This window comes from Mastomys coucha, unplaced genomic scaffold (assembly GCF_008632895.1).
Source record: "Mastomys coucha isolate ucsf_1 unplaced genomic scaffold, UCSF_Mcou_1 pScaffold6, whole genome shotgun sequence".
In the NCBI taxonomy this organism is placed as follows: domain Eukaryota; kingdom Metazoa; phylum Chordata; class Mammalia; order Rodentia; family Muridae; genus Mastomys; species Mastomys coucha.
The window spans coordinates 126,833,613-126,861,131 of NW_022196912.1; the positions used below are offsets into that span (position 1 = coordinate 126,833,613).

General features: G+C 48.9%; 2 protein-coding genes across 5 annotated transcripts in view; one reads left to right on the plus strand and one right to left on the minus strand.

Moving 5' to 3' along the window:
• Nucleotides 1-831: 831 nt before the first annotated feature.
• Brf1 (BRF1 RNA polymerase III transcription initiation factor subunit) overlaps nt 832-27,519 on the minus strand; it is a 42,230-nt gene continuing 15,542 nt past the window's right edge. For 2 of the 3 annotated variants that reach the window (XM_031357784.1, XM_031357782.1), the window contains exons 4-18: nt 25,490-25,521; nt 21,848-21,920; nt 15,275-15,424; nt 13,931-14,024; nt 11,402-11,528; nt 10,748-10,787; nt 10,571-10,663; nt 6,838-7,101; nt 4,968-5,029; nt 4,276-4,357; nt 4,143-4,198; nt 3,130-3,386; nt 2,415-2,466; nt 1,882-2,053; nt 832-1,146 (exon numbers count right to left, since the gene is read on the minus strand). In XM_031357784.1, coding sequence (XP_031213644.1) covers nt 1,109-1,146; nt 1,882-2,053; nt 2,415-2,466; nt 3,130-3,386; nt 4,143-4,198; nt 4,276-4,357; nt 4,968-5,029; nt 6,838-7,101; nt 10,571-10,663; nt 10,748-10,787; nt 11,402-11,528; nt 13,931-14,024; nt 15,275-15,424; nt 21,848-21,920; nt 25,490-25,521 — 1,592 coding nt within the window. In that variant the 3' untranslated portion in view covers nt 832-1,108. The remainder of the gene's footprint in view (nt 1,147-1,881; nt 2,054-2,414; nt 2,467-3,129; nt 3,387-4,142; nt 4,199-4,275; nt 4,358-4,967; nt 5,030-6,837; nt 7,102-10,570; nt 10,664-10,747; nt 10,788-11,401; nt 11,529-13,930; nt 14,025-15,274; nt 15,425-21,847; nt 21,921-25,489; nt 25,522-27,519) is intronic. The other variant, XM_031357783.1, reaches the window with a different exon arrangement.
• On the plus strand, nt 18,479-20,974 carry Btbd6 (BTB domain containing 6). 2 transcript variants are annotated; one of them, XM_031357785.1, is made up of 4 exons: nt 18,479-18,996; nt 19,073-19,163; nt 19,267-19,385; nt 19,536-20,974. In XM_031357785.1, the coding sequence occupies exons 1-4, from the start codon at nt 18,620-18,622 to the stop codon at nt 20,566-20,568; spliced, it is 1,620 nt and encodes a 539-aa protein (XP_031213645.1). In that variant the 5' UTR covers nt 18,479-18,619; the 3' UTR covers nt 20,569-20,974. The 2 variants fall into 2 exon arrangements, with proteins under 2 accessions (XP_031213645.1, XP_031213646.1); XM_031357786.1 differs by lacking the exon at nt 19,073-19,163 and having other exon boundaries at nt 18,895-18,996.

Genomic DNA, 27,519 nt, shown 5'->3' on the forward strand with positions numbered 1-27,519 from the left:
TCTGTGCTCACTTCTGGGAAGGGCCTTTGACTATGGTTCCGCATTCCCACATAGAGTCCGCAAGCCTACAATCTTTTCGTCAAAATCACTTCCTACCTGTCCGACCCATCCACTCTCATCTGCAGCTGCCCCAACTCATCACCTCAGGCCCAGTCCCCAGCTCTTGATCAGAAAGTCAAGTAGTCTGCATCCAAGGCTGCGTCCAGGAAAGGGAGGCTGGAGTACTCTGTGGGCCTTCTCATGAAGAGGCCCAGGAGACGGCTTGCAGGCTTCTTGGCAGAGGGTTCTGTGCAGGAGTACTAAGGGTTCATTCTAACTGATGGGGCAGGGCCAGAACTCCACATAGACTATGCTAGACATCAACAGAAAACTGCATACAGGTGTGCATGGTCTGCTGGTCTCCACGTTCTGGGTGCTGCTGATAAACTTGACTAATATGCTACTGGGACTCCTGGGCGCACAACTTAAGTCCTAAGCAGGAGCCTGAGGCCTATGATGCTCCTGATGGTTCAAGGTAGTGAATGGACACTGAAAATGGTAGGGAGTATCCTACCTGCAGGAAGCTGGTGCTGAAGTTAAAGGCAGAGACTCCAGGCTGTGGATGCCCAGTAGAGAGAAATAACTGCCACATGGCTCTTGCTTAATACCTCTCTCCAGGATGGGAAGGACGGGGCAGAGAACACCAGCAGCAGGCTAAGAGCAGGGCTCTACCGCTTGACTGAAGCCCTTGTGCTTCAATTTCCTAACGACAAGTGGACACAGTGCCTGCCTGAGGATTCCTGGTAAACAGTGACTAGCAGGCTAGGCCACGAAGTGGGATCCAGACCCAGCTACTCTCTGACCATGTTTCATTACACATAACACACAGCTAGTTTCCCTTGCTGAGCAAAAATATCCCTTACATTGCTCAAAACATGATTCCCAATAATAAGTACAATGGTCCATTATGTGGCCATGGGAAGAGAGCTTCAAATAAGTGGGGCAGTGCTTGACTGGTCGAGTCTGAGAAATCATTCCTGTGAGCCGTGGCCCCCGGGCCCACCTGACACCCATAAGACAGATACACTTGGAGTCCAGCACCAGGACGCTGCCTGGTCTTGAGTTCCACTCAGTAGCCATCATCCTCGTCACCATCACAGCCGTAATCTGAAAACACAGGACAGCCATGGATGTTCCCACACCCCCAACCCCCAGCCCCACTGCTCACCTCACAGGCCCCACCAACTGAAAACATGCCATTTCAATCTATCCCAGATGCCTTTAGGGATGGTGAACTGGTGTGTGCCCTGTGGGGCAGCCTTGGTTCCTTGCTGGGCACTAATCCATGATACTTCACTACTGGCTGAGCAGCTCCCTTGCTGACCCCCAACAAGCCCAGAAAGCATGGCCTGATTCATTGCAGATGCCTCATTTCCCTGTGAGCTAGTCCCTAGTCTTTGCCTAGTTTCTCCTAGCATATTCAAGGGCCTCAGAATCAGGCAGGAGAAATGACTCATCGGGTAAGAGCACTGATTGCTCTTCCAAAGGGCCTGAGTTCAAATCCCAGCAACCACTTGGTGGCTCACAGCCATCTGTAATGAGATCTGATACCCTCTTCTGGTGTCTGAAGACAGCTACAGTGTACTTAGATATAATAATAAATAAATCTTTAAAAAAATTTTTTTTCTTTTAAAAAAAAGAAAAAAGGGGGGGGGGCTTGGAATCAATGTGGCCAATTTTCAGTGTCCTAGTTCAAATTCCTTCTTTTGCAGAGAGAAATTTAGCTTGTAGCCAATAGGCTCATATTTGGAAATTACTCAAGTAAAAGGCTATGCCTTTTTGTCTCTGGATACCCCTTCAAAGTTCCTCTACTGGACCCACAATCATGTGGGCCCTACCTACCATTGCCACCCATCATCTGCAGAGCACTGACGCAGGGCTCTCCATCCTCTTCCTCAGCGTCCTCCTCATCTGCATCCTCCTCAGGATGGTATGACACAGGGCCACTCTCTACCAAGACTGCTGATGGCTTGATAGGCTCAGCTCCCAAGGCAGGGGAACTTAAGAGCAAAGCCTGGAAGAGAAGGCAGGACTCTGGGATGAAAGCAGAGTATGTGCCACCCTCCTGACTCTAAGGGACCTTCAGGTTCTCTCACATCTGAGCTGGGGGTCCTGTGGTATGGAATCTAGCCTTTGCCCACTCTAGTGCACAGTGGGGATCAGGTCACTCACAGCCCCAGAGTAACAGCATCTAGCTGCCCTTTACAACCTGCTGCTCCACGTCTGTGACCCAGAAGCCCGCACCCTCCAAGCTTCAGGACTCTCTCCTGGAGCCCAGCCAGCACTGGAGCAGCAACCAGCTGGGCCTCTCCCTGCCAAGCCTGATGGCAACTTGTGATCCTGAGGCCCTGCCCTAGCTGTGCAGGACAACATACCTCTCCCACAGCTGCCTTCTTAGCTGGCTGGGCAGACACCAGAGGCCTCAACCTGAGAGAAAGTATAGAAGCAGCTTCAATTCAGTCACTATGAAAGAGAGAGAGCCACACAGGGACTGAGGACACGGAGTAGCAGCACCTTACAGAAGGCTCAGGGCGGGAGGATGCTAGCCACAGTGGGTGTCCAGCCTATCTCTAGAGCTAAGAAGTACCTTGGGACCTCATCAGGAACACTGGCAGCTACTACCTAAGAGTAAGTGATAAAGAGGGCACAGAGCTGAACAACCCCAAACATCTCCTTGTCAAGCTGCAGAGCAACACTGACCCAGCATGCTGAGGCTGGCCTATGCTGGCTCATGACTGGTTTCCTGTTCCCACCAGAGGGGTCACTGTGGCAGCTTCCTCCCTCCCAGCAGAGCCAATGGTGCAGCATGTAGGGTGCAGGTACAGCAGGGCTGGAAGAGCCCATTTCTACTGAGTGTCCAACTGCTTTCTGGGGATGGAGTAGGTCCTGCAGCTACCAAAATCCTTGCAACTCTGGGACCCAGAAGTGAGAGTTTGGGGGAATCAAGACACAGCCACATCTGGAGATGGCTTGTTAGCATTCAGCACACAGTGGACCCAAGGCTCCTGAAGCTCTGGCTGGAAAACAACAGCCCAGATGGGAGCCTAGTGTTGACCAGGCAGACACCTAGTCCAAGAAGCAGAGCAGTACCTCTTCCCCATGCTTGTCCCAGGATCAGCACTATTCCTAGCAGCTGCTCTTTTCCTCCGTGACAGCTTCTTGGCGCTGGTATGCTCTGGGGGCTGTGAGTCGTCCCTGGGCGGGCTGCCTCCGCCCTTGCTGTTAAGGTCCCGCAGCACACTGTAGTTGATCTTGCTGGAGATTTTCTTCTGCTCCAGCATCTTCTCAATCGCTTCCCCAGCTGTGCTGGCCAGGATTGGCTCCCGACGTTTGCAAGACTTCTTGGGCTGAATGAAATACAAAAGTAACTCCTCCTGTCACATGCTAGCTTCACAACTGCAGTCTACTCTTGAGCCACAGCTGTGACCCATGAGGGGGACAGGAAACTAGTTTTGTCACCTTGGCAGCAAGCAGCCATGACACCTGCTAACCTCACTTTCTGTGCATCTACCTTTCCAGCTAGCCCTTTCTAGTGGAAAGCAAAGGGAAGTGTCTTGCGTAGCTGACAGCATGATGCCTGGTTGCATGGAGTTTTGGAACCCATTTTCCTGCCCGGGTCTCTAGTACTCCTTTGAAGGAGGTATCACTTACACTCTGGGCCTCCATCCTGGACCCCCAGAAGTTTTGCCAGCACCCTATCTTCTTCTCACTGGCTCCTGAAAGGTTCAGTCCCTTCCGAAGGTAACACTCAGAGGCTGAAACCCCAGAGGGTCAAGTTACCCAGAGTACCTGCTGTTATCAAAGATAGGGCTTTCGTGTGTTCAACAAGGAACTCACACGCAAGCACCTGAGTCCAGTCCTGCATCTCAATTCTGTCTGCCTTAACACCTGTGCTGGATACCTCACTCCAAAGCTGGGTGGCACAAACCATCTTGAAGGAGCATGCAACCACCATAACAACCTGGCAGTCAGGGATGTAGGTCCTATGGCTTCCACTGCCTGTCCCAGGCAGGCTCCTATGGACACGGGGGAGAGGCGTTCCCAAAGAGCTTTGCTCCCATCAGCTAACACTAAGGCTGAGTTACGCTGTCAAGAGGACCCACCTTGTGCTCCTTATAGATGCCAAGCTCCTTTTCCTTCGCTATTCTTGCTTCTTTCTCTGTAAGGTGAACAGAGTGGCTGGCCTCAGCAAGGGACATGTCCTGGGACCTGGGCAGGTGCATAGATGGTACTTACCTCTCTGCTCCCGCAGGTACTCAGCATTCTCTCGCATCCACAACTCAGCTTTTACTCGGGCTTCTGACTCGTTTAGGATGTACTGTGGGAAGCACAGTGAAGTGACTTCAGCTCTCTAAGATTGAACGCTCAAGTATTCCAAGATCTCTCAGTAACTAGCTTCCTACTTATATGCTTAAACTGCTAAAGAAAGCCTGTGGGGAAGGCCTCCTTCAACAAAGTAACCTGTCACTCCTTTGTCCTTCTCTGCCAACCTCACTCTGCAACCTTGAGCTAGTGCTGATAGTGCCTAGGCCTCCTTAGATCTCTGAGATACATAGGCAAGTGTTAGTGTATGGTCTGGACACCCGGTATTTGGGGATTAGAGATGTACAACATACTTGTGATACAATAGCAACCAAGGCCAGCTGCAGAACTCAGGGTCTTTCCAACATGGTCCTGGTGGGGTGCATGGGGTTTCAGAAGGAAGGTCACATGACACTGAGGCTACACTGCAGTGGAGTTTGGAGGAGGGAGTCCAGTGGATGTCTGTACTACACCTTGAGAGCACTCATTTGTCAGGGACATCTAAGGGAGCACAAGGCTCAGAGAGGTCAAAGGTAAGTGACAGGCCTAAAGCTATAAGTCCAGCCCCACTTTAGTCCCCTAAGTCCCAACCACCACTGGGAACAAGGGACCCCAGGCTTACTTACTCTGTCAATCTCAAGGTCATCGATGCCACTGAGGTCCAGCTCCCCATCCCCTGAAGAGTCTTCTAGAGAGAAGAACCCCAATCAGTGTCCCCGAGGCTGCCATGGCAGACATTGCAATCAGCATCCCCAAGGCCACCATGGCAGACATTGCAATCAAGTGTCCCCGAGGCTGTCATGGCAGACATTGCAATCAGTGTCCCCAAGGCTACCATGGCAAATACCAAATTCAGGTGTCCCCGAGGCTGCTGGGCGGTTGGTAGCTCACGCCTTTAATCCCAGCACTTGGGAGGCAGAGGCAGGCGGATTTCTGAGTTCGAGGCCGGCCTGGTCTACAGAGTGGGTTCCAGGACAGCCAAGGCCACACAGAGAAACCCTGTCTTGAAAAACAAAAAAAAAAAAAAAGTGTTCCGGAGGCTGCCATGGCAGACATTGCAATCAGGTGTCCCCGAGGCTACTATGGTAGATACTGCTCACCCCGGACATGCTTAGGGTCAAGGCTGGGGCAAAGGGGCAGCCCACGAAGTCAGGATGTCTGAGGTGCCCTGGGGTGGTCAGACCTCCTCCAGGCTCTCAAAGTCTGCCCCACTTTCCTGGCTTTCCGCCCTGGGCTGCCTGTGCTCAGATCACCAAGTCCCTTTGTATTGCTTGGAGTCAGTTGCTCCCTCAAAAGTGATATCCAACTGTCCTCCATGGACTTGGCCTACCTCCAAACTGAGAAGTCTAACCCTCACATAGGCCCCCAACTTTCAACCGTTCCACCCATATGAGAGGCTTCACCGTCTTAAAAAGGCCAAATCCTCACCTGGTCAGGGCAGAGCCACTTTACAGGGATGGGACCACTTACCCTTCCATTGCTGTCCCAGTCCTTCTTCAGAATGACTTGTTTATTTGTTTATTTATTTAATTTTGTGTGTATGGGTGTTTTACCTACATGTATGCCTGTACAACACATGTGTGCAGTGCCTCCAGAAGAGAGCATCAGATCTGGAACTAGAGCCACCATGTGGGTGCTGGGAATCAAACTCTGGTCCTCTGAAAGAGGACAGTTGTTTTTCAACCTCAGTCATTGCCCCAGCTGTCCTCCCAATGTTTTAAAGGTGAAGGGCATGAAGCTGTAGGGATCTGACACTCTTGGGTGGCAGAGGCAATTGCTGACCTTTATGTTCCCCTCTGCCCATCTTCAAGCTCAGCAGCTGATACTGACCGCGATGATGCACCTCAACCCAGGCTTGCCCAGCCCAGTAATAGGGAAGGATTAGGAATGGCCTGCTCCCCTCCACCTGCGTGACTTCAGGCTATGCCAGACCCTCTCTTAGTCACTTGGTAGCTCCTGAAGTTCAGCTGGGCAAGAGAGAGCTTACGAAGGTAACAGGCCAACCGTCAGCTCTTTCCCCTGTGTGAGGTGGCTTTTAGACATCAACTTGCCATAATTTACCATCATCTGTGAAGGGGAAGCATCTCAATGGGACAAACATCTTTATCAGGTTTGCCTGAGGCCAAGTCTGAGAGGTGCTACCTTGAATACTAACTGATACAGAGAGACCCAGACCATTGTGGTGGCACGTTTCCCAAGGCAGGAAATCAGTCATAAACTAGGGAAGACAGGACAGCATGAAGCTGCAGAGGAGCTACTTTCTGTGCATGTGAGTCATTATAGTTGTTCTGAGTTTCACCTTGGCTTCCCTGGAATTGTGAGCCAGTGTTCCCACAGCTGCCTTTGATAAGAATATTTCTCACAGTAAGACAACTGAAACTAGAGCACCCCGGGGCCACTGACTATTGTACAGTGTCCTAGGAGTGCCTCAGCCCAGCCCATGTATTTCTGGTCCAATACACAGCAGGGACCACTCCCTTGTCCCAGGGCACTCACTGGGGTCCCCACTTGGGGAGGAGATGCACTCTCGGATGGAGTCGGAGATGCCCAGGCTGGCTGCTGTGGGCAGGGGACCAAGTAGGGACTCCAGGGCGAGTGGTCTGCTACCCCCATCAGGGTCTTCTGCTGCCTCTGAGCCGCCATTATCCCCTAGGAGCTCCCGGTAAAAGTCCTTGTTCATGTGGCTGGCAGCAGCCTCCAGCTCCTCGTCCTCAGTGTCTTCCTCACAGAATGGGCTGGAAGTGGTGTCCTCACCGGAGCCTAGGGACACACGATTCGCACACCACCTGTCAACCAGGCAGAAAGCCAGAGAGAACCCACTTTTGTAACAGAAACATTTTTGCAAAGCTGCAAAATAACGAAGAACACAAAAACTACCAAAAGCATGCCTTTTTCTGCAGCAGAGAAAGCACGGCCCTGCCAGCAAACGGTGTTGGTTGCCCATGTGCAAGAATAACCTGGCTTACTCCTCATGCTCTGTGCAAAACTGGCCTAAAAGTGGTATCTGAGAGTCTAAGAATATTCAGGAAAGACAAAAGAAATGTGTGATCTAGGGTTAGGCAAAAATACCTCAACAACACTAAAACAGAACCCATAAAGCACAGATAGATTTTTGAAAAGAATCATGACTTTTTAAAAAAAGAATTATAATGCCTGCCCTGTGAATGACATTGTAATACAAAGGTGAGCTATAGCTTCTTTACAGGTAATGTCTGAAAGGACAGTCTAGACACAGAAACAGAGAGGAAGGCGAGGAAGCAGGGGACTAGTCGCAGACGTGCTAACAGTGCTCTTCAGACTATTGACCAACACACCTCCACCAGACCCAACAATGCCATCTGCCCAGTGCCAAGGAAGTAAGTACGGAATGAGACCGTATTCAGGATTACCTGGGACTGATACAGATGCACTTAATAGCAGCGCTACGCCACGCCACTCACCTCACTTACAACACCTACCCAATACAGAGGACCATGCTGCCAGTGGACTACATAAAATCATTCTGAGAAAAGGCAAGGGAACACATTATATCTATAAAAGATTTCTGCACAACAGTCTAGAAAAGACCACTAATTCAGTGACAGAAAGCAGCCAGTAGCAGCCTGGAGTGAGGAGGAAAGGTGTGTGCCATTACAAAGGACACAAAGACAGTGGCAGAAAACAGTGACTGTGGTGCTGACCTCAGCTGACACCAGGGATGTCCATAGTCAACGCCGAAAAGTTAAAGGTGCTTCAGAGCCACACAGCCTGCAGTGTGTATATCCTGCCTTCTGGTGTTTGATCCGAAAGGCACATCTCTGTCTCCAGCTGTATAAACTGACCCAGAGCACCCACCTAGTTGTTTTCTGCTGTGCTCCAGAGCCATGATGTGTGGAAGAGGAACACAGATAGAGTTCAAGAAAAAGAGGAATACAAAAATTACAGAGGACGTTAGAATAGGCAAGCTAAGACCAAGAGAACTCTACTAAAAAGGCTTATTAAGTAGACAAGCTTACTTCAAACCACTAAAGGAAGGAGGATGCTTCAGATCTGATCAAGATCTCAAACATGGTCTCTGTTGTGTTGGAGAAGTCTTTCAGACAAACATAAAGTCAAAGAGAAGGACAGAGACTTAGTACATCTGGGCCTATGTGTGCCCCAAGGGATAGGCCTCTTGGCTTCGGGGTGGCAAAGTGTCTCCTGTAGAAGATAAGCCTTGGATATCATAACAAGGCAATGGCCTTGTGTGTGTATGAGGGAGCCACTGGAGGAAGTGAGGGAGGACCAAACTCTGTAGAAGAGCCACTATGTGACAGGTTCTCAATATCTATCAATAGTAACAGTGGGACAGCCTCACTTCTGTGCCCATAACACAAGGTACCTCTCTGCAGTGTCCATGGATACTGCGTGCCCGAGAAATACCAAGGAGGAACAAATCAGCAATAGTTCCTGACCATTGTACAACACAAGCAGCAGTTAGTAACCATATCAGAACACACCTTACCCCCAGAATTTCCATAGCTCCCTCACATGTGGAAGAGAGGAAATATCTTGAGACTATAAAACTGCAAACAGGACAATTCTCACAGGAAGTTCACTGCCCCAAATGCACGCAGCCAGCAGACTCAGAACAGACAAGTCAGGCAGGTGACCTGGAAGGTGGAGTAAGATTGGAAGATGAAGCCTGGCAGAAGTGAGGCCTAGTAAACAGAAAGGGCAGACTATGAACATGCAGAAGATGCTTACTCAACCATCAGTAATCTAAACAAAACAAGACTATGTAAGCCAGGAAAAGATCACAAAGAAAACCACTACACAAAGCAATCAAATGTAGCAAACAACTCCGCAAACAGGTAGAGCCAAAGCCCTGGATAGGCATGAGCAGGGCAGCTACTGAGGCCCAAAGGACGCCTTCAGGAACAAGGGAGAACCCAATGGTGTGACTGTCAAGACACTGGGTCATATTCACCCATCAAAGGATCTGTTGTGGTCTCCAGAGATACCGTGGCCCTCTGAAACCCTCATTTCCATGGAGATTAAAAACAAAACAAAACCAGAAACCACTCTTGACAGCAATATGTGGGGGGCAGAGGGGACGTTGACTCACCATGGCAGATGAGGGAACAATGTGCCCAGCACGTGCACCCTAGTCCATGGGAACTCAAGTGAGGATATACTACTATCCCAAGATCAGCAAGATGCTGCGAGGTCAGGCAGACTTAAGAAGAAATTAAGAGCTGGTAGAGAAGAGCCGTAGAATCACTATGTATAGACGACAGAATCAAATACTTAGAAAACCCAATGGCAAAATTACTGAAAACTATCACAGGTGACAAGGAAGTTCCCAGTGCATAGGAGCAGTCAGAGGTCAAGCTGCAAATTGCCATGGGAACCAAAGGAGGAAGATGTTACTCACAACGGCCACACGGAAGGCAGCGGCATGATGTCAGCATAGGAGCAAAGCCTACACAGAACAAGCTAGAGAAGGACAGAAAGACAAATTCCATAGCTTCCCCCAAGTGGACAAGTAAGGCAGACTGGGCTGAAGTGGTGTAGACAAGGTGATCTTGGAACATTGCAAGTGTCTGTAAACACTGAGGGGGCACAAAATGGGCATTCACACTTGCCTGGCATGGCTCAGGATGTCAGCACAGTGCCAGTCTGATGGGCAGAGAGTACAAGAGAACAATCATAGGGATGCTCAGAGTAGCTTCCCAGACCAGGAGCCAAGGATGGAAGCAGGCACTTATGCTCTCATTCTGCACAGCCCAGAGGAGAGCCATCTAACAACACAAACAGTTACAGCAATTCTGAAAAGCCCACAGCAAACAGCACAATAAGAGCATTCCTACAGTTGTGGCCTTGTACCGTGAACAGCCTGAGTGGGCATCAGGGCTCCCCAGTACAGCACATGCAAGGCTGAAGCTCTTCTACAGCCAGTAAACAGCTAAGTGGGGAAAGGTGCCCCAGCACCTGATATGCAGGTTAGTGCTTCAGTGAAGGGAGTAACAAGCAGCCAGGGGTAGGGTCAGAGGGCTCCCCAGTCCAGCACATGCAAGGCTGAAGCGCTTCTACAGCCAGTAAACAGCTAAGTGGGGAAAGGTGTCCCAGCAGTAACTTGATATTCAAGTTAGTGCTTCAGTGTAGGGAGTGACAAGCAGCCAGGGGTAGGTTCATGGATCAGTGAGTAGGGAGGGTCAGGGGTGCTGGCCTAGGGCCTGCATGGCATATAATGGCAGGGAGGACTCACCATCTTTTGACAAATTGGCGAGAGCCCCTTTTGCTTTTGGTCGGCTGTTTTCTAGCTCAATTTCAATGGCATCCTGGTAACTGGATATTTCACCTATAGCAAGCCGTTAAAAGCAAAAAGTAAGCATGTCAATTTCCTACCAAAAAGAAAGCATGCGTGTGAGAACTGGTTAGTTACCTTCAACTTCTTCTAGCTTTTTTGACAGGACCTGTTCCAGCTGAAAGACAAAAGGGTCTTTGGTAAGGAGTCAAATGTGCAATGTCTCATTTTTGACAAGGCTGTGGGATGGCAGAGCTCATCAGAATGGAGTTGTAGGCCTGGCCCTCTCCTTCCAAACAACATGCATGTTGCCCTGGACAGAAGCAGCCTTTCTAAATGCCCAAGAACTTAAAAACTAAACCTCCAACCAAGCCAACTTGACTGGGCAGGGTCAGGTTTGTCCTATCTGCAGAATGTTATCTCTTGTAGTCCTCAAAACTCAGCTGCAACCGACCTCTGGCCCCCTACCCTCCCCTGCTGAGTGCAGTCCTGGTCTGAGAACAAAGACGATGAAAGAATGGCTGGCTGCAGTGGCAGCTGCCTCAGATGATAAGGGACATACCAGAACCAAAGCCTGGCTGTGGGGATGGCTCAATGGGCCAGGGATGGAAAGCTCGCCATGAGCCTCAATGTGGACAGTACTTGGAAGTTCCACATGCAACACACTCTCTAAGACTCATTCTCAAGACCCAAAGAAGACCACCTTAGCAGCCTAGAGAGCTCAACAGATGTGAGGCTGTGAGAGAGCAATGCTCCTAGAAAAGCGAGGGCTAGCAGGAGGCACACAGCCACCTGCTTCATGCGCAGCTTCCTCTGTCCAGCTGTGTACGAGGGAGGGTCACACTCTTCCTCCAAGTCAATCTTCATAAACTCATCGATAGTGAGCTGACTGGTTGGAGTGTCTTCAAATTCTGTGAGCCTAAGACAGAAAAGCAGAAGAGCCATGACACCCTCACTGCTTGCACACTTCAGGTCCTGGTGGAAGAGTCTACAGGGAAGGCCCAGTTCTACCCACCCAACAACTCGAGCAGGCAGGCACCTCTGTGACAGCCAACACAATTTAAATCTTATCAACTTTTCTGTGTTTTCTTTAAGAAAATTTAGTGCACTTATGGGGTGGGGGGAGGTGGTGTTCATGCATGCACACATGCGTGCTCCAAAGCACAGTGGCAGTTAGATGACAACTTGTAGCTTCCTTCTCTCCTTGTACCATGTGGTCCTGCAGACTCAACTCAGGCTGCCAGGCTTGGCAGCAAAGGCAAGTGCTTTGACCTGCTAAGTGAGCCCATTTTAATGGCCTAGCCTTGGACTCTCCATCTGCAGGCCCATCTTTACAATCACTGATGAGTGTGAGCACATACTAGTGGAGAACATGTTTGCTTTTGGTGTTTTCTTTTAGGGTCTCGTGTAGCCCAGGCTGGCTTTGAAGTTACTATACAGCTAAGGATGACTTGAACTCTTGATCCTCCTGCCTTGAGATCCCTAGAGCTGGAGTTACAAAAGTGCTTGGCTACAATTTTTTTTTTCCAAGACAGGGTTTCTCTGTGTAGCCCTGGCTGTCCTGGAACTCACTCTGTAGACCAGGCTGGCCTCAAACTCAGAAATCCACCTGCCTCTGCCTCTGCCTCCCAAGTGCTGGGATTAAAGGCGTATGCCACCACCACCCGGCATAAATTTTTAATAAAATAATAAAATAAAAATTTAAGTTTAACAAGCTGGATCAGCTAGTAAGGGTTAATACTGACACCTGAGTATGAATCCTGGCCCACACAGTCAGTGACAGGAGAAACACTGGCACCTGAGTGTGAATCCTGGCCCACACAGTCAGTGACAGGAGAAACACTGGCACCTGAGTGTGAATCCTGGCCCACACAGTCAGTGACAGGAGAAGCAACTCTTGCAGGTTGTCTTTTGACTTCCACATGCAAACTTGCACACTCTATTTTTTAAATATATTAATTAAAAAAAAAAGAGGGGCTGGAGAGATGGCTTAACAGTTAAGAACACTGGCTGCCCTTCCAGAAGACTGAGTTCAATTCTCAGCTCCACATGACAGCTCACAACTGCCTGTAACTCCAGTTCCAGGGGTTTGACACCCTCAATATGTTCAGTCAAAACACCAATGCACATAAGATAAAAATAAACAAAATTTTTTTAAAAAAAGAAAGAGGCTGTGTAGTAGCACAAGTCTTTAATCCAAGCATGTGGGAGGCAAAGGCAGGAGGATCTCTGTAAGTTCAAGGGCACACTCATCTACACAGCAAGTACTACTAAGTTGGCATCAGGACTACATAAAGTAGTCTATCTCAGAAAAGAACATCTTAAAGAGACTGGCTTAGCAATGTAAAGATACCTGCTGCCAAGCCTGAAGACCTGAGGACCTCAGAGGAGAAGGAAAGAACTGACCTCCGTCATACTGTCCTCTGATCTCTACAGGTGTGTGCCGTAGCATGTGTGTACACGTGCATACATACATGTAAAAAATAAATAAATGCAATAGAAACTTTTGAAAGGACTTTTAAAAGATACTAGAGACAAAATACAATTTTCTGATTGCTTCTAGGAGGTACTATGGTGATCCTGTCAGCAGAAATGGTCATCAAGCATTAAAGCCTGTGATACATATCAGCAGGGACAGCAGTGGGGTCCCAGCAAGTCCTTAGCATGTTCATAGTACACAGGTTACCCAGATGAGCTGGGAACAACTTGTTGAAAGTTGGGCACAGAGCCTGTGGCCCATGAGAGACATGGGGAGGTTTACCCAACTCTAGCAGGAAGTCACTTGGATCTTCAAGCCCAGAATGGACCATACCAACTGGGATGAGGCAACTGCTGGTGCTGTCCCAAAGCAGCTTTTCTGCCTGGCTCCAGTCTGTGAGGTGGAAACCTCTATACATAACAATCTACTGGTGCTGGTGAGATGGCTCAGCGGGTAAGAGCACTGACTGCTCTTCTGAAGGTCCTGAGATCCCAGCAACCACATGGTGGCTCACAATCACCTGTAATGAGATCTGACACCCTCTTCTGGTGTGTCTGAAGACAACTATAGTGAATTACGCCAGAGTGAGTGGGGCCAAAGCGAGCAGGGCCAGCAGAGGTCCTGAGTTCAATTCCCAGCAGCCACACACATGATGGTTCACGGCCATCTGTACATCTACAGTGTACTCATACACATAAAATAAATAAAAATAAATGTTTATAAAAAAAATCTACTAAACTTAATTGATACTAGGGTAGGAAGCCAAGTACTTCAAGGGCAGGGTAAGCCAGGGCAGAAGTAGCTTCAACATACAGACTAGCAGTGTGAACCAAAATGCTCACCTCTTCCGTAGTGTGGACTCACATACTTTAACCACACTGATGACTTCTTTGACCGTTCTCCGGAAGTCATGCATTCTGGCTGCAACCAAAAGCGCTAGGAAAGAAAGAAGAAAGATCATCAGAAAACTCATATAGAAATGAAAGCTCTCAACACATGAGAGGCAGAGGCAGGCGGATTTCTGAGTTCCAGGACAGCCAGGGATATATAGAGAAACCCTGTCTTGAAAAAAACAAAAAACAAAAAAACAAAAACAAAAACAAAAACAAAAAAAAAAGAAAGAAAAGAAATGACAGCAAGCAGAATTCTGCCTTAACCTTGGCTAGTGACAGCTTAACAAGTGTGTGCAGGATGTGTCTGCTGTGGCTTCTACAAAGGGACAGTCTGCCTTCCCTAAATAGACCTATGGTGCACCCAGTCTTGGGCAATGATAGTCCTCTTCTTATTTCGGGTTGAGTCTATACTGTATTCCATATTTAAACATAAGGGAAATTGAAACAGGAAACTCAAGAATTTCTTAAAACTCCTCAAAGCACATGAATTAGCTTTGAGGAGTGTTAATACATAAAACCTCCTGGTTATGCTGGAGCAGAGATTCTGAGACTATAGTAAAGGGGAGAAATGCAGGCCAAAGATCCTGTCTAACAGTGTGAATTACAGTGATGGTGAGTGAAGGGGACCTAGAATCTGCAGTGTACATGTGGAAATCAGGTTTCAGATGCAAGCAGTCTGAGGTACTATCACTCTACCACTGGCTGAGTGCAGAAGTGGTACCAGGCTTTGCAGAGAGATAGGAAGATAAAAGAACTGGCTTTGCTGGCCTGGGGCTCTTCCTGAGTAGGGGACTCTTAGTCTAGGCTACACTAAGCACCTGGACCAGGTCCTTACAAATACAACCAGAACAGCAATGCTGCTGGGCTGGCAAAGGCTCAGTATCTCAGTGAGAGGCCATATTACTAACCATGTTGAAAGAGGCCATCTGCCATGAGTGGACAGCCTGGGATGGAACTAGGGCCACCACTGTCATCTTACCCTCTGAGGTGTTTTATCTCAGAACCTGCAGAAGCCAACAAGGGAGGAAATGCCAGAGTCCTTAGGAGTAAAGAAGGTCAGGCCAGTCCTGGGGTTTCAGACATAAGCTCTTATATAAAGTAGACTCTGGAACTTTAACCAATAACTCATTGGCTTGAAGGCTTAAAGGCTCAAGACAGATTACGACAGCTCAATTGACCTACTATGCACAAGGTCCTAAATTTGAGTACAATTACCCTTCTACACACATGTGTGAATTTATCAAGTATCAGGACAGAAAATGCTACCTGAGTGCCATACAGCCCACACTGTACCTGCTCCACAGAGGCCAGAGGGGCGCCGGCCTGTGTGCATCCAATCCCTTTTCATTCTCTGCAGAAGCCTCAGGGCTGTCATGGATACCTCATGGTTCTTCTCCCCAAATTCCAGTAGATGAGCAAAGCGTGGAATGTACAAGCATGGGTCTGCACAACAGACATAATATACAACATAAGGTAGTATCTATGCATGTGTACACAGAGCACCAAGCAGTACCCAGTTAGGTGACTTTACCCACTTCTCCATGTTCACAGGCTCCCTGAGATCGCCTCCCCTAAAGCGCAGCTGTCTGACCCTTAGCTGTGCAGCTGTGCTTACTGCACCTGGAGCACTGTTGCCTTCACATGGTACAGTTCTGGGCACATATGGAAAAGGAGAGGGGTACAACTCCACCTTCTCTCAGAGGGTGACAGAGGCTGGAGAACAGGACAGATGTGGGCTCTTTTCACGCAGCACCCTCTAACTTCCCTCAATGTCCTGGCCATTGTCAGCTTAGCATCTTACAAAATGAGCACAGTGGGCATGGAGGCGCAGGCCTGCGTCCACAATTGTTTCTTCTTCCTGCCTGGCACTCTGCTGAGTACTGAAATTTCAGTCAAAGGTTTATGGAGCTCACAAATGGAGCCAGCAAGAACAACCAAGTCACTTGAGGAATTCAGTTCAACATTACCATGCCATTAGTGCTCTGATCGAAGCCACTAACTAGGGACAGAGGAGATCTCAGGACTTGTGTAAGAAGAGCCACATGTGCTCAGGTCTGAGAAGCAGGCAGATTGGAGAGCACGCAGATGACAGAGGAGGGCTGGGGTGGCTCGGACTCTGAGAGCTGGGAGAAGGAATTAGGCCGTTCATCTTGTCTTTCCAGACAGCAGGAGGGAAAGAAAGGGAGGCCAGCTGCTGACTCATACCTAACCTCCTCCCAGGCCAACTGACTTTAGGTGACTCCATGAGACCACATATACAAGGACCCACTCCAGCTCACACAAAGACTCAAGAGAAAAAAGTTGAGAGTCTGGCTTATAATTGTACCTGAGCTACTGGGAAGATGGATGGGGAGGGCCCTCAGGTTCTGGAATTTGAGGCCAACCTAGACAACACAGGTAGACCTCATGTCTCACAAAGGCAAAGAACTACAGAGGACACAGGGAGGGTTTGAGAGGGCAGGAAGGTGGAGGTCCTGAAGCAGCCAGCTTTATCCTCTTTAAGTAGTGGAGTGAGTCTGTCTACACACGGGAACAGAGCTGGACTCGCAGTGTAATGCAAGCCTGGATATACAAATGTCTAACCCTGCATTTACTAAATAGACTTCAAATTCTCTGTCTCACAAAGTAATCCTTTTACAGGGTCTGTGGAAGTTATTAAAGAACAAAGAAACCAAGACGGGCCTGATGACTCATGCTTGTAATCCCAGCACCTGGGAGGCAGAGGTACTTGGATCTCTAGGAATTCAAAGCCAGCCTGGTCTACATAGTGAGTTCCAGGACAGCCAGAGCTGCACAGTGAGACCCTGTCTCAAAAAAAAGCAAACAAACAAATAAATGAAAGGGAAAAAAAGACACCAGTGTTAGGGTAAGCTTTTCAGCAAACAGGCTGGAAAACAAGGTTTACTGTCACATTTAGTACTATGACCAAACAGACCAAAAAAAAAAAAAAAAAAAGCTGGGCAGTGGTGGCGCAAGCCTTTAATCCCAGCACTTGGGAGGCAGAGACAGGCAGATTTCTGAGTTCGAGGCCAGCCTGGTCTACAGAGTGAGTCCAGGATAGCCAGGGCTACTCAGAGAAACCCTGTCTCGGGGAAAAAAAAAAAAAGAAAGAAAAAAGAAAAGAAAAAGGATATGCACATTAAAAAGACAACAACAAACAACAGCAAAGCCATTGGGGGGGCGGGGTGCACAGAGCAATGATTTTCCACAGCAGAAACAGACAAACCGTGTAGCAAAGGAGTCTGTCCAGACAAGGCAACCACACGAAAGGGAGAAAGCACCTGTACTAAAGAGCTCCATGCAGTGGGAAAGCAACCTGATTACAAAGTAGGCAAAAACCACTTGTGTACTTCTTCCAAGAAGATGAAACACCAAGGGTGGTTGGCATCAACAATCAAGGTTCCACCTCCTATCCACTAGCATAGCCTCCATGAAACCCAGGAAATGATGACAAGGATTAGCCAGGGTGAAGGAAAAGAGCCTGTGCACACTGTGGAAGACTGAAGAAAATAGTACCACCACTAACAAAGGCCATTGCAAAGTTTGCTCAAAAAAGTAAATGTATCTGGACAGTGGTGGTGCACACCTTTAATCCCAGCACTCTGGAGGCAGAGACAAGTGAATCTCTATGAGTTCAAGACTAGTCTGGTCTACACATTAAGTTCCAGGCCAGCCAGAGGGTAAGAAGACTACCTGCTCTTCCAAAGGTCCTGAGTTCAAATCCCAACAACCACATGATAGCTCACAACCACCCGTAACACCCTCTTCTGATGTGTCTGCAGACAGCTATAGTGTACTTATTTATAATAATAAATAAATCTTTGGGCTAGAGTGAGCAGGGACTGGGCAAGCAGGGCCGACTGGAGCGAGCAGAGGTCCTAAAAGTCAATTCCCCGATGAAGGCTCACAACTATCTGTACAGTTACGGTATGTGCTCATATATATAAAATCAAATCTTTTTTAAAAACTACATAGAATAAAAATAGTAGATGAAGAACGATCATTTCATCCAACCATCTCACTTCTGGGTAAAGACTCAAAGAACTGCAATTAGGATCTGGAAAGGATAAAATTGCCTTCCTATGGTCACGACAGCTGGGATATGAAATCCACCCGTAGGCTGGATAAACTGGCAAACAAAATATAACACATTGGAATAGTCAACTTAAAAAGGAAGGTCTACATAGAGTGTTTGAAGCCACCCTGTGGCACATAAGGTCCGGACTCATGAAAGAAAAAGAAATTCTGACATAATAGGTGTGCTGCCCTTGACTTTATGCTCCGTTAAAGCTAGACACAAAAGGGGAGATCAATCCTTGCGTCGGAGACTTATTTTACCCACAGAGAAAAGCTAGCTGGATCGGGTGCTTTTTCAAAGCCTAAACTGTTGACAAGGTTTCATTTCTGAGTGATAAAAGGTGAAACTACAACTCGCCCTTAAACCTGGGCACCCGGGCGGGGCTTCAGCAACACCCCCCCAGGGGCGGAGCCCTGGAACGAGGAGCCGCGTCTTGACGCACAGTGACGAGAGACGCCGGCGCCACAGCAGAGGGTACAGGCGGGACGGCGCCCCCTGCGGCCGGGCCGCGGGCTCGGTGCGGGGTGCGGGTGGGCGGCGGACAGGGCCGGCGTGGCCCCATGCTGCTGCCGCTCGCCTGCCTGCATGGGCGGGTGGCGCAGTGCCTAACCTCCCTGCTGGTGCTTGCAGAGCCATTTCCTAGGCCCCGTCGCAGCGCGAAGGCGCGAGCAACAGCACCGACCAGTGCGGAGTCCGCCCCGGCAGGAGCGAAGATGGCCGCGGAACTGTACCCGCCCGCCAGTGCCTCTGCAGCTACTGCCACCGACATCGCCAACAGCAACGCGGCGGGCGCGGCCGAGAGCACCAAGGTCGGCCTTTGCTGCCCGCCCTGCCTGGCACCCGCCCCGCTGCCGCCCTTGCCCGTGCCGCCCTTGCCAGACAACAACAATCCCGAGAGCCCCAACTGGCAGTCCTTCCATCCTACGCTGCGCGAGAGGTGAGCCGCCGCCCGCCCCCGGGCTCTGGAGCCCGGGCGCGCGCCGTTCCAGCCCGTGTGCCTCTGCCCTTTGCAGGAATGCGCTCATGTTCAACAACGAGCTGATGGCTGACGTCCACTTCATCGTGGGGGCCCTGGGGGCTGCCAGGCGTGTGCCCGCCCACAAGGTGGGTAGGGGCGCAGCCCTGTCCCCTGGTGGGCCTGGCTAGGTGCGTCTCCCTGGACCTTGTTTACTGTCCTGTAGCTCAGGTGGTTTTCTTTTATCTACAGTATGTCTTGGCTGTCGGCAGTTCCGTCTTCTATGCCATGTTCTACGGGGATCTTGCGGAAGTCAAGTCAGAAATCCACATTCCCGATGTGGAGCCTGCTGCCTTCTTGGTCTTGCTAAAGTAAGTGCTGTGCTCTGGGTCTGGAAAGATGGGGTGGTTACCTTCCAATGGTCCCCTTCATGTTTGCTGCAACCCAAGAGGTTGTGCATAGGAGCCCATGAGCTCCTCAGTCCTTGCAGCTCCCCAGGAGTCCCTCCCTGCCTTACCCAGGTACATGTACAGCGATGAGATTGATTTGGAGGCGGACACAGTGCTTGCCACTCTGTATGCTGCTAAGAAGTACATTGTGCCTGCCCTAGCCAAGGCCTGTGTCAACTTTCTGGAAACAAGTCTGGAAGCCAAAAATGCTTGTGTCCTGCTGTCCCAGAGCCGACTGTTTGAGGAGCCTGAACTAACCCAGCGATGCTGGGAAGTCATTGATGCACAGGCTGAAATGGCCCTGAGGTCTGAAGGCTTCTGTGAAATTGACCGGCAGACACTGGAGATCATTGTGACCAGGGAGGCCCTCAATACCAAGGAGGCTGTGGTCTTCGAGGCCGTCCTGAACTGGGCTGAGGCAGAATGTAAGAGACAGGGCCTCCCAGTCACTCCTCACAACAAGAGACATGTTTTGGGAAGAGCCCTCTATCTGGTCCGAATTCCAACTATGACCTTAGAGGAGTTTGCCAATGGTGCTGCCCAGTCGGATATCCTGACCTTAGAAGAGACTCACAACATCTTCCTTTGGTACACTGCTGCCAAAAAGCCCCTTCTTGACTTCCCCCTGACCAAGAGGAAGGGCCTTGCTCCACAGAGGTGCCACCGCTTCCAGTCTTCTGCGTACCGAAGCAACCAGTGGAGGTACCGTGGGCGCTGTGACAGCATCCAGTTTGCAGTGGACAGAAGGGTGTTCATTGCTGGGCTGGGCTTATATGGGTCCAGTTCTGGGAAGGCTGAGTACAGCGTCAAGATTGAACTCAAGCGGCTAGGGATGGTCCTGGCTCAGAACCTCACCAAGTTTGTTTCAGATGGATCCAGCAACACATTCCCAGTCTGGTTTGAGCACCCAGTCCAGGTGGAGCAGGACACCTTCTACACTGCCAGTGCTGTCCTGGATGGCAGTGAGCTCAGCTACTTTGGACAAGAAGGAATGACGGAGGTGCAGTGTGGAAAGGTGGCCTTCCAGTTCCAGTGCTCCTCAGACAGTACCAATGGGACTGGAGTTCAGGGTGGACAGATTCCAGAGCTCATCTTCTATGCCTGAGGCATAGAAGGTTTGGAGTGGACTTGCCACCAGGCTCTTCCTCTGTGGGGTCCACCCAGTAAGTGCAGTGGAGGTGCAGGACACTGCCCACTGCCTTACTGATACCATTAAAGGCTTGGCTTACTGTATCAGCCAGTCTGAAACTTGACTTTTCACAGCCAATGTGGGCTGACCCTAGATGGCATTCCACAGGTGGAAGACAGACTTGGGTCCAAGTTAGTCCCAGATCCCTGCCCAGTGATATCCAAGCTTCAGAACCCTTGGATTTTCCTCCCCCTTTGGATTCTAAGTGGTTCCAGCCTACGTTGAGGCCTCCCATTCAAGCCACAGATTGCTGAAAAGTCACTTAAAATAGTTCCATCCTATTTAAGTGAATTTTCGTAATAAAGGTTTCACAGAACAAGAACCACATGTAGATAAGTGACTGCAGGAATTAACTGGGGCACTCTCTTTCTCAATTCTCCTGAAAAGAACATCTTGTCTGTGTGTCTGCAGTGTAAAGCTTAAAATCAAACCGTATCTTAGGGGAGCCATCTATTCCCAAGGCGCCTGTGGCTTCTGGGCAGTCTTCCTCTCAAGGGCTGTAGACCTCTACCGAAGGGTGCTTCATCTGTTACAAGTACCCCGGGTTCTACTGCAGGGTTAGATTTAAAGAGTGGGCTGTGTACTCTGTTGCCTGTGTGCTGTGGGGTGCTCTATGTGGGTAAAGCAAGATCCCTAGGCCCCAAGCCTCTGTCCTCCCTTGCAGTTGTTCTGGAAAAGCAGCTGACCTTCAGAGGCCCACCAACAGGGCAATGGTCTCTGGGGCAAGAGTGTGTGCCTTAGCCCAGTGTGCCTAAGAGCAGAAGCCTGGCCTGCTGGGACTCAGCCTGTGTCCCAGACCCTCTGCTCTAGCCCTATGTGGTGCCTCTTTACCATGAGTTGATGCTTCAGAAACCATAAAATCCCCATCTTTGCATACGGCAAGGAACATGGCTAGAGCGCATCTGTTCTTGGAACTTCCCTCAGTTGTGGAGGCCCCTGCCTTTCTCAAGGTACCGGCTTTAAATAGTACAGGTTCCCAACATGAAGCATTACACTCCTTTTCTTTTGTGTCCTGGGCCACATTTGAAAGGTACTGGTAGTAGGCCTTCTGAGTTAATACAAAAATAATGCCCCACTGGCTATATTTACCACGGATTTCAGGAGGCTTTCTACCTTTGGTATTCTATACTTTGACCTGACACCCTTCTACTGTAAGAACTTGAGCTGGTTAGTTTCCTGTCTGAGCCCAACCTACCTATAGCTGGTGCGTTGATGCAAAGCTCCCTCGCCAAGAGCAGGAACGTCTTCCCCAACACATACACATTAACCTGTGGCAAAAAAAAAAAAAAAAAAAAAACACAGGAACTGGTATTCAAGAAAGCATTTGCTGCTCTTTTTCCTTTCTTTTTAAAATAATTTGTTGATTTTTTGAGACAGGGTTTCTCTGTGTAGCCCTGGCTGCCCTGGCATCAGGTTGACCTCTAACTTATGAATGCTGGGTAAAGGCGATCACCGGCTCTGCTGCTGTTTTCTTAAAGTGCCTGTTTCATTGTTCAGTCTTTAAAGAACCCATTGCCAGAGACCCCTACTGGGCTATGAAAAGTCCACACCATGCCTCTCTACTGCCCTCTACCCCAGGAGGGCCCACCTCCTTCCTATATGGCTGCCCAGACTCCCCTAATCTTTTTCAGAGGTTGCTTAGAAAAGTTGTGGGTATCCACTAGAGTATGGTAGGTAATGCAGTAGTTATACATAATTCTGAACCAACACAAGACCGGTGCACAGCACAGTGGCCACTCTTCCTCTACCTTATGGTCCCAGGGGTCTGTTTCTTTGCTGGAATCCCAATTGTTTCCTCCAATACCTCAAGTCCTTATCTGCCATGAAGCCTGCTACCCAGATTGGACCACCTGCCATAGCTCTCTCTTCTCTGCCACAGAAGTAAGCAGTGGGAATAAGTCCATCCTAGAAGGGATATACCAAGGGTTGGAGTGGTAGGACCGCTATCAGTTGTCAGGGAAGCAAAGGTTTAGCAAGTGTGTAGAACCCCTAACATGCAGTTTAGTACCTCAGTGCAATACTGTAGTAGATTAACCTAGGACACTCAGGCCTGCCCCAATCCCAAGAGGCCCTTCCCATCCTCAGCTACCTGAAAACACCCCTGCTAGACCGCTCCTGGGCCTTACAGATATGATTGGTCTAGCCTTCTGCCTGAAAGAAGTTCCTTACCTGATCAAGCCCAGCCTGTGGGCCATTGCTAAGGCCCCTTTCCTGGCATGAAGGAGATAACTCAATAGATGTTTGCAAGACACAATCTAAGGCATGATACACATGGTTCTTCATTTACATGCAGGACTAAAGGGGAGAGTTTGTGACTTGTCAGCTTAGTGAGTCAACCCAGCTGAGAAGGCCAGGTTTAGCCACCACAACCAATCAGTAGTGGTTGGTCACTTTCCACCCTGGCTGGACACAGGTACTATCTTCCTGAGGTCTTCACAAGGACTAGAGGCTCACAGAGCACTTTTTGAAGTAATTTTTTTTTTCCAGTTTTTCGAGACAGAGTTTCTCCGTGTAGTCCTGGCTGTCCTGGAACTCACTCTAGACCAGGCTGGCCTCGAACTCAGAAATCTGCCTGCCTCTGCCTCCCAAGTGCTGGGATTAAAGGAGTGCACCACCACTGCCCGGCTAATTCTTTATCTTTCTAAAGTCTCAAGGGTTGTCTACAAAACTATGGTGTGCATGACTATATGGCCTATGTGAGTATATTTGTAAATGGCATGTAAACATGCAGGAATGTGTGATGTAAATACATGCATGTGATGTAAGTACATGCATGTGATGTAAGCATGTGGTATGCAGTCTGTGTTCAAGTATGCAAGTAAGTGTGCTCCCATGGGAGCACTTTTCCTCAGCATCCTCTCAGGTTCCACCAGATATCCAGGTACCAGTAGACATGGTTGACAATGAGCGCTGAACGCTACAGAAAGTTCTCTGAATAGACTTCAGGTATAAATTCAGTTTTAACAAGACTTTCCAGGGGTTACAGAGATGGCTCAGTGGTAAAGAGCACTTGCTTCTCTTGCAGAGAAGCCTTGGGTTTGGTTCCCAGCACCCACATGGTGGCTCATAACCAGTTCCAGAGGGTCCAACACCCTCTTCTGGCCTCTGTGGATACCAGGCACACAGAAGGCCCACACACATACATGTAGGCAAATGCTCACACAAATAAATCTAAAACAAAAAAAATTTAAAGTACTTTCTAGAGAGGGCTTTTGTTTACCACAACACCTGGCTTCCAGGCATAGTAATATTACTGTTAGACACTGCCACACTGACAGTTCATTCTGTGCTTGTGGATGAAAGCTACCTGCCTTTGCCATATATGTGGAACCAGGAAAAAGTGAGGCTTCAAATATAGGGTCTTTGCTACTTCTACTTTCACTTATTTCTTCAAAGCAGCCAGTCCCATTAGAGGCTGTCATGGACATGGGTAAGTACCCCACAGATAAGAGCAAAACTGTCTGTCTTTAGGTAGGGCAAGGCCTGGCACCAGGGAGAATATGCTGTGGATGCTCGAGGGCACGGACAACCTTGTATGGTCCTCACCTACAGACCCCCTCAGACCCTATTTTGCCAGTAGAGCCATACTAAGAAGAGTAGTCTCTAGTCACCCAGCTACTCAACTAGCCAGACCTCAGCCCTTCCCGGTGGCTTGCCATCTTCTATTCTGACCTCAGCCCCTCCCAGTGGCTTGCCATCTTCTATTCTGACAGGCTGGACTGTTTTCCAAAGCTGTGAAGTCAAAGCTGACTAGTGCACCTCTGTTTTCCTCAAAGAGGTGTCCAAGCTACCTCTGCAGCTGCCTGGCCCTGGCCCCCATCTTTCCTGGGAGGCTGGATAGAGTCATGTGACCATGCTCGGAACTGAGCACAACATATTCAAAGATGGAGTCAATGGATTATCACAATTCCAGCAGGTTATTTTTAGCTTGACAAAAAAAAAATCAGTAATAGCTGCTGAGAGATGCCATTTATAAAGACAGCTGGAAGGACAAAAATACAAGGCACCCTCTAACTGGAATCTCTTTATGGGCACTGATAGTCTCTTTGTGGGCACTGATGCATAAGCAAACAGGAGCAATAATCTGGTCTATGGGCTCTCAGAACCCTGGCAGGCAGGCACCCAGATCAGGATTTCCCTTCAGGGCAAAGCGTGCAGGCATTCTACTTCCTACTCCACAGTGTTAGTGTGGACCACACAGCCTTGCCACAACTCAGTGTGGCTTGGAGATTTCAGTGAGTCTCTACCTAGCCCTCTAGCACAGCTCTATTATTGAGGTGACAGTGCACTCTTGATGTCTCTCTCTCCTTCACTGCCTTTGGAGGTCCCTAGCTGCAGCTTGCCATGTTCAGTTATTTAGCAGTGAGCAGTGCACTGGTCATTTAATCCCAGCACTTCAGAGGCAGCCATAACTCGTTCCTGGCCAACCAGGGCTACTTGAGAAACACAAGCAATGCCACAAAAACCTACTGTATCTGAATCCAGAAAGGTGATGACCCTAAATAGGCTGTGCTTATGAGGGGTTTCCATAGTTTGAAGTGCATGCTTAGGTCCAATATTCCCTTTTTAAAAAGAATTTGCTTTACCTTGGACTAAGTTTCACAAGAATTTCTCAAGCAGTTCTAAGGCTGAGACACCAGTCCTTGGATAATGCTGTGCATGTGAGCTGCCCTCGCCTGCTGAGGTCCCATGCTGACCACACAGAACTCATCACCCAGAGCACAAAGGCTGCCTACCATGGCAGGCAGCACAGATTGACTTCCAGGTGTATGGAAGCACAGCTATGCCTCTGTAGTGCCCTCAAGCCAGGAAAGACTTAAGAAGGAGAGTGATCTACCTGGAGCAGGTCGCTGAGGTCGAGGAGCATGTCTGCAGCTGGAGTTAAGGAGTGTTTACATGGAGGCTACCAGAGTTGCACACCCAGGGAGCCGGACCTCATCTGTCCAATCCAAGCGCATCATCTGACCAGTCCCTGTGTCTCTCCAGGCACTGAGAGAGACCTCTCAGAATCTACTTCAAGGACAGAAAGTTACCAGAAGGAGTGGGAAACAGGGAAATGAGAAATGGATCTTCAGATGTCTACTGTACAATGTCCTCAGGATACTATCTATAGACACTAACTGGCTTTGACGCCAGTCAGAACAGATGCTCTGGACAGTTTTTAGTGACTCAGGAAATCTGTTGATGTATTTCATTAGTCCATCTCCACTGGACTGGTCCCTCACTGCTCCACCAACCACCTGTGCCTACAACTGAGTTCTTCTAAATGTGGCACGCCTCAGACAACTGGCACATCAAGAGACTATCCATATAGCATGGCAGTGCCAACATGCTGCCTCAAAGCCTCTGCCTTGAAGACTGAGTCTCCTCCCGCCAGATCCAGAGATGCCAACTACCTGTTTCCACCTGCTCCATCCCAGTCTCTGCCTTACCAGTTGTGGTGCAGCAACACTAAGTCAGTGCACTCAGATCCCACTTCTGATACTTGTGTCTCCTCCCGTAACGACTGAAGAGAGGCACAGAACTTAAGTGGAAGCTCCAGGAGCCCATTCTGTGCTCACAGGACAGCAGTGGCAGTAGAGGGTAGGAAAGCTGGGTATCACTGCTCTTCTACTCCCAAGGGCATTGGGTGCTCTACAGAGCACAGACAGGAATGTAGCAGTCCAGTGCTTACACACCTCACAGGAGTATAGAATTTGAAATTCAATGGTCTCTCAACAACCAGACTTGAGGTATCAAGTTGCCCAAAGAAAAAGAAGCCACTTCAAGTGAGTCGACCTAAGTTCACAGGATCCCTTAAGGCAGTGGCCAAGCTGTACTGCCCCAATGCTGAGGCTGCATGCCACAGGCTGGCAATAGGAGCACTGCCAAAGAGCTAAGTAGCTATGTGATTGAAAAGTACCAAGAAGCAAGCAGCTAAACATTCTAGAGTTCTTACAGACGCAGATGCCCTGTGCCAGGGCAAGCTGCCCAACTAGCCTTGGCTGTCTCAAGCAGGGAAAAGCACTTAATATCTCTTCCATTTCCTGATAAACACTCAAAAAAAAAAAAAAACCCACTAAAAAACAAAGCAAAACAAGACAACAACAACAACAAATCCAGTGTGGAAATGAAGGAGAGGGTGGGGGCAGAACCAACCAGAAAGAGCAAACTGCTGGGCTTGACACTCATACACAACTAGGATGCGATAAGGAATTGCACCAAAGAGAAGGAACTCCACAAAGAGGATTTACTGATTTCCACACACAAACCCTGGCACACGTGCATGCCCACACTCACAAGCACACAAAAGTAGTAAACAATAATTTAAAAAAATTATTATTAATCTTGGGAAAATAGGAGGTGAGTTATACTTAGATAGATAAAACTTGCTTTAATTTTGAAAAACATCCAGAATGGCTCTGAAAACAGCATGAGGTCAGTTAAAATAAGAAGCAGAGTAACCTTTCTTTTACTATACAATTAAATGCTCAGCTAAAAATATGATGTATGTGAGCACACTGTCACTGTCTTCAGACACACCAGAAGACGGCATTGGATCCCACTCCCTCTGACTAAGCCACCATGTGGTTGCTGGGAATTGAACTCAGTTCCTTTGAAAGAGCAGTCAGTGCTCTTAACCACTGAGCCATCTTTGCAGCCCTTCAGTGATCTTTTTAAATAAACCCTTATGGGAAGGAGGGCTAGAAAGAAAGCTTAGCAGTTAAAAGCACCTGCTGTTATTGCAGAGGATCTGAGTTCTATTCCTAGCATCCACACGGTAGCTAACAACTGTCTATAACTCTTAACTTCTATTCCAGAGAATTTGATACCCTCTTCTGGCCTCTATTGGACTTGCACTCACGGATAACACATATACACATAAAT